Raw genomic sequence first — 11,282 nt, forward strand, 5'->3', positions numbered from 1 at the left:
CAGCCGATTGTTGGTGGGCAACATGGATACGTTATGGGAGCTATCAAGTGAGTTTGCGGACGAGGATGGCTTGAAAGGCAGCCAGCCTTACTGCACCTTGAGCTGTTTATCACCCTATCCTATTCACAAGGTCAGGGACCTACCTTAGCGACCCCTTCAAGGTAGCTAGCAATAGTATGAGGTAGTAGAGGTCTAAGCCCCCCAAATGTTCGTTGCCTAATACGGGGTTAAGACGCGCCGACCAATCGACATGAAAGCTATGCTGACGCGCGGCCTGGTCGACCAGCAGCTGCCCACACCTGTCAATCAGCAATCAGCACAGCGTAGTTAAGAATGTCAAACAGATCAGGCAGCCATCAGCCACAATCTGTTCGCTTCCTTCACGCTGTCGCCATCATGAGAAGTTCCACAGAGTCCTGACTATTTGTTTAGTTGAACTGAGGCTCTCAGCATTGAGCCGACCGCGCTTCGATTGTTAAACTCCTTGGCGCCCCCAACCCCTTAAACCCCACGTTCAGCTGTCACTCTCACGACTCACGACTCAGGACAATCTCACAGGTTAGGGTTTGAAGGGAAAAAAAAAAAAAGCAAGCTAACCTAATATGAACACCATCGGCGCAGGGCTGATGATTGCGTTGAACTCGCAGGACCTACTACGTAGCTGAGTAGGGTCGCGTTACTGAGCAAAACTATGCCACTTTGAGTCATCATTCACAGCGATATACTGATTGATGGTTGGGTATTTATTGCTTGCATAACTTAGGAGCCGAGGCAGTCATTTATTTAAATCAAGGGACTCCAGCAAGACTACCCAGGAGATCTAGACTACTCTGGTAGAATGGATAGAATGCTCCAGTGTGCGGAAGGTCGGCAAGATGAAGGCACAGTGCATGGGTCTTGGCCGAATTGTATGGAATCATACCCACTAAGCCCAGTACAGTGCAGCACCAAGAATAGACATGGATTAGCAGAGATTTTAGCTCTGGTGAACCATCCGTTGAATTGATGCTACCTGATTGGCTATTTGGTTGCATAACCCATCGTCCCAAGCGACTTTTGAAGACGCTTCAGTGGTCAGACAAAAGTTTACTTCCATCAGCAAGCTCGGAATTAAGGTGGTAGTGGCTGCCCAGGATCTCGGCAGTGCCCGCATGATATCACCACTTTCCTGCGCCGCGTGCCAGTCAGTGGTCTCTCTTGTCCGGCACGTTCAGCCAAAACACTGCTCAATTTGTTCTTCTAAAATATTCCATGGGAAGCGGCTTGGCGGCAACGCAAGAGCGCAATTTCCCCCTTAGCAGGCTGGCGTTGCCTCGTAGACAACTAAATCTCTTTGTATTGTCTGAGGTAGCCAAACAAACATTCAATTCATTTCCATTGATCTCTTGCGATACCGCACTTTTTACCCACCTACCTTACTCATAAATCATTCGCGCCCTACCTTGGAGGTATTTCACTAACTACAAGGCTGCGAGCCGAACGTCGGTCGCTCCGTTGCCGCGTGCCTTTTGCACCCTTGCAATCCATATTTTTTTCCCATAAGATCGCCCAGCCGATACAAAGGATCACGACGGGTGTGGATCTGAAAGCAAGTATCTGTTATAAAGTACAGTGTAAGCCCAAAATAGATAGATGCATCCCTTGTTTGGCTTCCCACCCTCGCCAAACCTTCTCTCCTTTGCTTGTCTACCTAAAAAGGTGGATAGGGCTCGGACCACATCCAGGACTTGTCATTTTCATACGCCTGGCTTCTATCCCTCCCTCACCATGGCGTACACCAACCCAGCTAACCACGGCTACACCAGGACTCAAGAAACCGAATTAGAGCTTCTGAGAGCCATCGAGCAGCGAGAAAACATGTCTCAGCAAGGCTATTATCAGCCGCAACAACAGCCATACTACGGTCCGCAGGGCGGGTATGGCGCACCACCTCCTCAACCGTCGCAACCGCCGTACGGATATGCTCCTCAATACAACCAAGGCCCGCCGCCACCTCCACAATATGTCCCGAATTACAACGCAAACGAGAAGCAGGACTTTGCTCACACCTTCAAGGTCGAAAAGCCCAAATGGAACGACCTCTGGGCAGGCATCCTATTCATCCTCTTTGTCTTGGGCTTTGCCGCCGTCTCTGCCGTCTCGCTCCGTGGTTACACATCGTCGCGGGGAACTCAGGGAGGAGGCATCTACGATGGCAGGAACAACTTTTCACTGTCGACGAACACCATAATCTTGTTCGCCATCGTACTGGCAGTTGCGATTGTACTCAGCTACGCATACGTATGGCTCGCGCGCTTGTTTCCCAAGCAGTTTATCTGGGTCACGGGCATCCTGAACATTCTTATGGGGTTCGCGACAGCAGCATACTTCTTGTACCGAAGACAATACGGAGCTGGCATAGTTTTTCTCATTTTCGTCATTCTTCTGGTCGTTGCGTTCATCACCTGGATCCCGCGTATCCCCTTCAGCGCCTTGATGCTGCGGACGGCCGTGGATGTTGCCAAGAACCACGGCCATGTCTACCTTGTAAGCGCCCTGGGCGGTCTTCTTGGTGCAGCGTTTGCTGCATGGTACTCGGTCACGCTAGTGGCCGTTTACGTGCGCTACCAGCCGGGCACTACAAACAGCCCCAACCCACAGTGCAGCGATGGTAGCTGCAGCCAAGGCCGTGTCATTGGTCTGGTTATTTTCTTGACTTTTACGTCGTACTGGGTCTCTGAATGGATCAAGAATACTATACACACGACGATTGCCGGTGTATATGGCAGTTGGTATGTCTCCCAGCGCAAAAATCCCCTGACATGCACCTACGTTTCATGTGCCGAAAATCCGCTGCTAACACTTATGCGCCCTGAAAAGGTACTTCTGCTCGCGCAACTACCCTCAACGCGTTACCCGAGGAGCACTGAAGCGATCCTTGACGTACAGCTTTGGCAGTATCAGCTTGGGCAGCTTGATCGTGGCTATTATCAACTTCTTGCGCCAGCTTTGCTCAATGGCCAAGTCGCAAGCAGCCGCAGATGGTGACATTATTTCGTGCCTCATCTTTGCTTGTCTTGGTTGCATCATTTCCATACTGCAGTGGGCAGTTGAGTTCGCCAACCGATACGCCTTCTGTCACATTGCACTGTATGGGAAGAGCTACTTTTCCGCCGCAAAGGATACCTGGAAGTGAGTACATGATCGCTACTGCGCTGCTGGTCTTTTTTTTTATTTATTTTTTTATACTCTCTCGTGGGCTATGGCATTTTCTGACCTTCACTCAACCTCTACTTTAGGATGATCAAGGATCGCGGCATCGACGCCCTTATCAACGATTGTTTGATTGGTCCGGTTCTGGGCATGGGCGCCATGATGGTTGCCTTCGCGTGTGCCCTGCTTTCGTATGTGTACCTGGTTATCACCAACCCAGCGTACAACCGCGACGGCAGTTTCACTCCGGTGGTGGTTGCGTTCAGCTTCCTCATTGGTCTTCAAATCTGCAACGTTTTTACCACGCCCATCAGCAGTGGTATTGACACCATCTTTGTCGCTACGGCCTGGGACCCCGAGGTCCTCATGCGCGACCACCCGGATCTCTACCACCAGATGGTGACTGTTTACCCCGAGGTTCAGCAGGCAATCCACGCTTAAACGTATGTGCGGGAGCTGCAAGGCACGACAAGGGTGAGATGAGTGGCCAGTAATATTTCCAGGCTCGAAGTGCGTTTGGAAGCAAGATGTGGTGCATAGTGCCAAGTACAAGCGTGGCGGTTCACCACGCATATGCATGCGTCGTGTGGTGTAGGCGGGAGGCACCAGTTTGGACGGTCAAGAGCTAGCTGGTCCCTCTGCATGGAAGAATTAATGGTTGCTGTTCCTTTTTTTTTTTCTTCTTTGGTTTCTCGTGTTATGCTAGAAGGGATACCCCAGTCATGCAGAAAATAACTACCTATCAATTCGATTTTTTTTATCCTGAGTTTTCTTTTTTCTCTTTTTCCCTAATCTGGAACGTGTTTTGCTGTAGTTCCGATGCAGCTGGGCAGAGTACAGGGTAGGCTTATCACCAAAATCAATAAACCTATGATGGTGCTACCACACTCATGGTACAACCCCGCTCCACACCGAACAAAGTCCCAGGTTCTCACAGACGGGCGACATCGGCCCATGTACAGTAAGTAGTACACGTTGGATGCATTCCGTGCTGGAAGTCAAACCGCCATAAAGACGATGCGAAGAGCACTGCAAATCACACGGCTTGCATCAACATCCATCTTTTCCGCAATCAGGCACAAGCAACCAATCAAAGGCAGGCCCGTTCTCTTGGGTATCAGGACAATGGCAAGCAGCGCGGGGAAGACGCACGAGCCGGTGCTCAAGCAGCCCGTCAAGCTCGCCTGCATCCAACTGGCCAGCGGCGCCGACAAGGCCGCCAACCTGTCCCACGCCCGCGACAAGGTGGTCGAGGCCTCGCGCGCGGGTGCAAAGATCATTCTGCTGCCCGAGTGCTTCAACTCGCCCTACGGCTGCGACTACTTCCCCTCGTACGCCGAGACCCTGCTCCCCTCCCCGCCGACCCGGGAGCAGAGCCCGAGCTACCATGCCCTGTCCGAGATGGCCAAGGAGACGGGCGCCTACCTCATCGCCGGCTCCATCCCGGAGCTGGTCGAGGGGGACGGCGAGGACAACAAGTACTACAACACGGCCCTCGTCTTCTCGCCGTCGGGCGACCTGCTGGCCACGCACCGCAAGGTCCACCTCTTCGACATCGACATACCGGGCAAGATCACGTTTCGCGAGTCGGACGTGCTGTCGCCCGGCAACAAAGTGACCATTGTGGACCTGCCCCCCTACGGCAAGGTCGGCGTGGCCATCTGCTACGACATACGGTTCCCGGAGCTGGCCACCATCGCGGCGCGCAGGGGCGCCTTTGCCCTGCTCTACCCGGGCGCCTTCAACATGACGACCGGTCCGCTGCACTGGGAGCTGCTGGCCCGCGCCAGGGCCGTCGACAACCAGCTCTACGTCGCCCTCTGCAGCCCGGCCAGGGACCTGAATGCCTCGTACCACGCCTGGGGCCACAGCCTCGTCGCCGACCCCATGGCCGAGGTCCTGAGCCAGGCCGACGACGCCGAGACCATCGTCTACGCCGACCTGGACCCCGAGGCTATAGAAGGGCCCCGCACGAGGATCCCTCTCAGGGACCAGAGGAGGTTCGATGTCTATCCGGATATCAGCCAGCCGAGAGCCTGAAAGAGGAGGGTTTGCGTTGGGGTTGGAAAGCGGGTGTTGTTCGGTTTATACTAGACTAGCAAATATGCTCCATAATAATCAAAAAGATAACAAACAAATACGGCCCAAAACTTCCAGGGAAGAACATCATGACGACAGAAAAATTTCAGCCACGCTTTCTGTTGCCAGAGTCTCAAATGTCGGATATACAAGCTGTTCGTTGTCACTCATTTTTTTTTTTCCCCCCCGAGCTGCAAAGGTTTGTCGCTCCTAAAGGTGAGGGCACCAAGTGCGATGGCTGTATTTACTGGGATATGTGCAACTATGATTTATGTGCAATGGTGAGATGTCTCATATCATCAACTTCAATCCCAGACAATGATTATCCGATCTTTTTCTCTCCTGCCCCCCCTCACGCATCCAAGTCAGCTCTCAATCTACAGCTTCCCTCTCGGCTTAATCCTGAAGAGCCTTGCGGGCAAAGTTGGGCAGCACGAAGCTGGCCTTGTGGATGTCTGCGCTGTAGTAGCGGCACTTCTCGAACTCCTCTTCCTGGGTCCACGACCTCAGCGGCACCTTGAGGTTGGCCTTGGGGTCCTTGCTGCAGACCATGAAGCCAATCTGTCCCGAAGGGTAGGTCGGGATCGTCGTGTAGGCATACTCGGCCACTGGGAAGATCTCCTTGCAGTCCTTGCGGAGCTTGGTGATCAGGGGCAGGTGAAGCCATTGGTTCTCGGCTATGTCAAGATGAACTTTGTCAGTAACGACTGCACGAGGCTAAATCTAGGGCGGGGATACTGCGGGGAGTAGCAAATAAAGCCTAGAAGCAAAATGTTTGGACGAAACTCTCCAATGTGCTACAAAGGGACGGGGTATCTTGAGTTGGAATGAGAAAAAAAAAAAAAGGGTCGCAGTAGCTGCAATGGCAAACCAGGCTAGAACAACGGGAGAAAGCCTCCCGTTGCTCCAAAGAAAAGAAAACAAGCAAGCCCGGTATCTCATCCGAGTGGTCGTAGCCCGCTCAGTCGAGTAAAAAGCAAAACGCCGTTTGGGGGGGTAAACCCTGTAGTAGTCCACTTGTCATTATCGGGGAAGGCCTCAAAAAAATGTCGGTCTTTATGGTTGATTTTTTTTTTATTTCTCCCCTTTGCGGACGTTTTCAAGTGCTCTCGCAGGGGAGGAAATGGGGAGATGAGCGGGGAAAACGCGGGCAGCTGGGCTCCTCGTCTTGAGTCGTAAGGGAACATACAACCTTGCGTGGTGATAACACCACCCTCGGTGAGGGCATTGAAGAGAAGCTGGAAGTAGGGCTTCTGGAAGAGGCTCTCGGCGGGACCCTCGGGGTCGGACGAGTCGGTGATGATGACGTCAAAGGTGTTCTCGTAGTCGGCAAGGAACTTGAAGCCATCGCCAACGTGGACCTTGACCTTGGGGTGGTTGAAGCCGGCCGCCATGTTGGGGAGGTACTCCTTGGACAGGCGGATGACAGCCTCGTCAATGTCGCAGAGGATGGCCTCCTCGACGCAGTCGTGCTTGACGACCTCGCGGAGCACACCACCGTCACCACCGCCGATGACGAGCACCTTCTTGGGGTTGGGGTGCGAGTTCATGGCGAGGTGGGTGATCATCTCCTGGTACGCGAACTCATCGCGCTCCGTGCACTGGATCACGTTGTCCAGGACCAAGACCCTGCCGTAGTCGGTCGACTGGAAGATGAGCACGTCCTGGTATTTGCTCTTCTCGTGGTGCAAGACCTTTTCAACCTTGAGGGTCATGGCCTGGCCTGCATGGAAAGTAGATTAGATATTGATCATGAGATAATTCTCGTCGTTGGGATAGACTCCAGACACTAAGTCATGGACAGGTTGAGAATAAAATCTCCACCAATTTTTTTTTCACTTACCCGGCCACATGTCCGAGATCTCGCGGAACCATCCATCTGTAACCGAGTGGTGATGGGAACCAGTTAGCCGTCACGTTCGCCACGAATATGGACTGCGAAGTGCTGGGAAGAAGTGGCGTTTATCAAGGAGGCCTTAAATCGACGGTGTCTGGAAGCTGCTTGAGCAAAATCTCATAGGCATCCGGGAATGCATGTATAAAGCAGTTTACACTCCAAGCCCAGTCGCTTCGTGAATAGATGGAGCTACAGCAAAACTCCTGATCTAGCTAGATGTTTTTTTTTTTTTTTTTGTTGGAGTTTATGGCAGCTGTTTGTTTCGTTCCTTATCCAACGAATAAGATTGGCACTACAAAAGTATCATGACTGGAGGCACAGGTTGTGAGGCCTATGCCTGTGAGAGGTAGAGGGCAGAAAAGTGAAGAATGGGTCAAACCTTTGATGGTTTCGTGGGTGATTTCGCCGCTCATTTTGTTTGTTGTTTGAGTTGGTCCAACACAAGATTTTTCTATGAGAAATCGAGACTGAGAGAAGGAACTTGAACCAGAGACGATTTTTTTGGCTGAAGAACGCGACTGTGGCTGCCCAAACACAGAGAAGTTTAGAAATCTGAAGACGTTGGGCCTTATGTATGCCCAGTGGCCGCCGAACCGCATTGTATTTTTTTTTATTTAAATTTTTTATAATTTTTTTTTTCCTGCTGCCCCTCGCCTCAAAAACACCCCACTATTGCCAACTAACTACCTAATTGAGACAAGCACCTACTCGCATTTTAGCGATCTCATCGTCTTCGTCCCGTTTTTCAGTTGAGGGGACAGGATCTTAGTAAGGTTTCGCCCAACAAGCTAAGCAATAATGAAAGCAGGCACGATGCTGGGATTCTAGGCACATGAATTCTTGGAAGATGGCAGCTTGACTAAGAGAAACATCGACTGTGGTTCGAACGCGGCCTGCAAACCAACCCTACAATAGTCCAAACTAGGCAGCCTGCCCTGACTCCCCTTCAATGAAAATTGGGCCAGGCAGTTTTTGACGGGGATCGAAATCTGATCATGTTGTTCATTGATAACCTACCTGATTATACAATAATGATCATATTACTTACTGTATTTACACCAAAAAGTTGTGATTTATTTGCATCGCCTCTGGTCAGATACTTATGGATAATGACGGTGTGCTACCACTTCTCATTCGATAAAACGCAGAACTCAAGACGAGAGGTAGATGCCCTGGACTTGCCATCCATGTACATTTGCCTATGTGGGTGTAAATGTTTTTCTGCCCCTCGGAGGAAAAAAAAAAAAGACGACAACAGAAAGAGTCTTGTCAGCCCCGCGCTATGTCATCATACTTGAAAGTACTGGTACCTTCCTTACCTGCGGATCGGATGTGGTGCCCTTGTGGAGACATGGACCTATGTGTACAATATAGCTACCGAGTAATGCTACTCTCAAAATGCACCGGTACTCATATTTACTCGAATTGATTGGTTATGCGCGTCCCTCAAACCGTCATAAAGAGAGACAGAGAGATGAAAGAAGAAAAAAGTCTATTTTGCAGACTATATATGCCTTGAACGAATAATGGCAGTCAAATGGTTGGATGAGAAAGAAATGAGGCACATCACAAGAGGGTGTGTTGTGCAACTGTTGCGACAGGAAACATCTGCAGCACAAGTTTGGCCTTGACTCGGCTTCCCGGATGACAAAAATATGCGTGTCAACTTTGACCAGAGTTCGGACTTAAATAAGCTTGTGCTCCAGAGTCATGTCCGATTCAGGGTCCAGGCCGAGGCACGCCCGGAAGATGTTGGTCAGAGCAGCGCGCTGCTTGGCCAAGGCGTTGACGACGGGCGTACCAGGCGGGGTCAACGGCGCCTTGAGCATGTAGCTCAGGACGGACAGCACACTGTGGAAGTTTCTGAAGCCGTCTTCGGGATCCGATGCCGTCTTCCACTGGATTCGAGACATCATCTCGGTGACGAGCACAAGGTCAATGATGAGCGGGGACGCCAGAAGGGAATCTTCGCAGACATTGAAGAGTCTGACGGATGCAAGTTAGTTTCGGCCATCAAGAACATGCTTTGGACTCATCCGTGGGCACTACTTACGAAATTGTCTGGCGTCCACCCATAAAGATTTCACCATAGTACTCGTCCAACGCGCGCTTACTGTCCCCAACGGCCGGCATGTACTTGATAACCACAGCATGGTCAGGCTGCTCACCTGGCTTGTACAGCACATTGTTCGCCTCCACCATGTCGTCAACAACGGTGGACTTGGAGATCTCTTTAGAGCGGAACTGCTTGTAAGAGCTCAGGTTCTTGCCATCATTGTTTCCAAGATGATTGTACGAGGCGATAGAGTTGAGTTTGATGCCAGCACTGATCAGAAAGTCGACCAACGCAGACTTCATCTTGGTCTGTCCAGACTTGAAGTCATCGCCGCCGATGAAGACCTTGTGAATCCCCGCAAGTTCGATAACTCCCTTGACGAACGTGTTCTGTGGGGAGCCATTTATGAACGGGGCACCTTCCAGAATGCTGGCAACCGCAAAAACAGTAGAGGGAGAGACCTCTAGCTCTCCAGCCTCGATCGACTTGAGGAGGTTGTCAGCAGTGTCATTGACTCCATCCAATGCGGAAGCGTAGCGTTCAGTGTTGGCAGTCCACAACACAATGACTTTGTCGAGCCCATTCTTCGCCTTGAAGTCACTGTACATGGGTTTTCGCTAAAGTGTCAGCAGGTTGCGCAAAGCATGAAAAAAGTAAGATTTAGCGGGAATCTGCCCACCGAATGTCTCTGCGAAGCTGATCAACATGCCCGTTGCATGCCTTGGAGCCAGGTAGCACGTTGTCCGCACGTGAGTCCTGGTTGGCAGCTATAAAGTCGGGATAGTAGATGCTGGGCAGCGGCTTCATCGATGCCATCTCCTTGCGCACCTGCATCTTCAGTGAAGGCTCAAGGACGCCAGCCCGATCCATGGCATCAGCCAGGTTCATGCCGCTGATGTCCCAGCCGCCAATGACAAGGTCGTTCGGGTGAACCATGGGCAGCACGTTGTGGAAAGGGATGTTGACATCCTTGAGCGTTTTGACATCCGTGCCAAGCTTCATGGTCGAGCCCATGACCAGCGATCCATAGAAGTTGGGCTTCTGGACGCCTTCACGGGTCTCCCAGGAGAGCCCATGGCGGTTTGCAATGACTGCGGCCGTGACGGTTGACCCGTTGTTGCCTCCCCATCCGACCAGCATCACGCCGACCTTGGGCACCTTCCGATCCACCTTGAAGTCGTAGGCCGTCTGCTTAGGCCGAGCAATGTATCCGCCATCATCACCCTTGGCCACCATGGTAGTGCGGTAGGTGTACTTGGAGCGGATTTCATGCTCCGTATAGACCACGTTCGGCGACTCCACGACGAAGACCTCCTTGGCAGAAACAGGTTGCACGGTAGCAGCTCGATGAGTGTCATTGCCGTGTCCGTTGGTAGCTCCAACTTGCACCTCGGCGTGAGGAGACATATTGGCGTTACAGACAGGATCGAAGATGCTCAAAGGTAATGGTAAATGACCTTAAGGTTGCGTATATGGGCTTTTTTTGGTTTTCTTGTTTTCGAGAGCCAAAAGAAACGACAAGCAAAAAAATAAATAAATAAAAAGCAGCTGCGGGTGCAGAAGGCAGATGTGAGGCCGGAATGCGAACAGTATCCTAGAGAGTATGAGCGAAATCCCCTGCACCACCGGGAGAGGCAGAGCAATGGCCTCCGGCGTAGGGATGGTGCACGCTGAAGGAGACATCATTCTTTGCGTTAGAATCTTGCATCTTGCCTGGTTACCACGCGCGCCGCACAGCCAGCCGCGAAGAACTTACGAATTGAGCAAGTTGGAAAACGTCTTGACGGTAGTGACGTGATCGCGGCCCTGGAAAGAGCAGCGATCGATCTCTAATCCCTACACAATACTGTGAATTGCTTTAGGCCTGGGGCTATTGACGTAAATAGTTTGTTTGGTGAAAGAAGGCAGAACGAAGAAGAAGAAAAAAAATCTACAGATGGTGATGATAGGGTAGGGACGAAGCTAAGTTTAACTAAAGTCATTCCATGGCACGTCTCTTAGTTCTGAGTTTATCAACACTTGGTCGGACTAGCGGCCTATTAGACCAGCAGAACAAAA

The 11,282-nt window shown here is 51.4% G+C and overlaps 4 protein-coding genes across 4 annotated transcripts; 2 read left to right on the plus strand and 2 right to left on the minus strand.

Moving 5' to 3' along the window:
• Window positions 1-1,767: 1,767 nt before the first annotated feature.
• PpBr36_03039 (uncharacterized protein) lies at window positions 1,768-3,633 on the plus strand (the record flags this gene model as incomplete). The annotated part of the gene is made up of 3 exons (XM_029890215.1): window positions 1,768-2,771; window positions 2,860-3,171; window positions 3,279-3,633. 3 exons carry the CDS (start codon window positions 1,768-1,770, stop codon window positions 3,631-3,633), a joined length of 1,671 nt encoding a protein of 556 aa, XP_029753051.1.
• Window positions 3,634-4,317: 684 nt separating this feature from the next.
• On the plus strand, window positions 4,318-5,232 carry PpBr36_03040 (uncharacterized protein; the record flags this gene model as incomplete). The annotated part of the gene is made up of 1 exon (XM_029890216.1): window positions 4,318-5,232. The coding sequence occupies one exon, from the start codon at window positions 4,318-4,320 to the stop codon at window positions 5,230-5,232; it is 915 nt and encodes a 304-aa protein (XP_029753773.1).
• Window positions 5,233-5,667: 435 nt separating this feature from the next.
• On the minus strand, window positions 5,668-7,581 carry PpBr36_03041 (uncharacterized protein; the record flags this gene model as incomplete). Its single annotated transcript, XM_029890217.1, has 4 exons — window positions 5,668-5,948; window positions 6,461-6,994; window positions 7,115-7,150; window positions 7,548-7,581. 4 exons carry the CDS (start codon window positions 7,579-7,581, stop codon window positions 5,668-5,670), a joined length of 885 nt encoding a protein of 294 aa, XP_029753772.1.
• Window positions 7,582-8,853: 1,272 nt separating this feature from the next.
• Window positions 8,854-10,679, minus strand: PpBr36_03042 (uncharacterized protein; the record flags this gene model as incomplete). The annotated part of the gene is made up of 3 exons (XM_029890218.1): window positions 9,904-10,679; window positions 9,222-9,824; window positions 8,854-9,154 (listed from the first exon to the last, which is right to left on the minus strand). The coding sequence occupies exons 1-3, from the start codon at window positions 10,629-10,631 to the stop codon at window positions 8,854-8,856; spliced, it is 1,632 nt and encodes a 543-aa protein (XP_029753771.1). The 5' UTR covers window positions 10,632-10,679.
• Between the last annotated feature and the right edge of the window lie 603 nt (window positions 10,680-11,282).

This window comes from Pyricularia pennisetigena, chromosome 3 (assembly GCF_004337985.1).
Source record: "Pyricularia pennisetigena strain Br36 chromosome 3, whole genome shotgun sequence".
In the NCBI taxonomy this organism is placed as follows: Eukaryota; Fungi; Ascomycota; class Sordariomycetes; order Magnaporthales; family Pyriculariaceae; genus Pyricularia; species Pyricularia pennisetigena.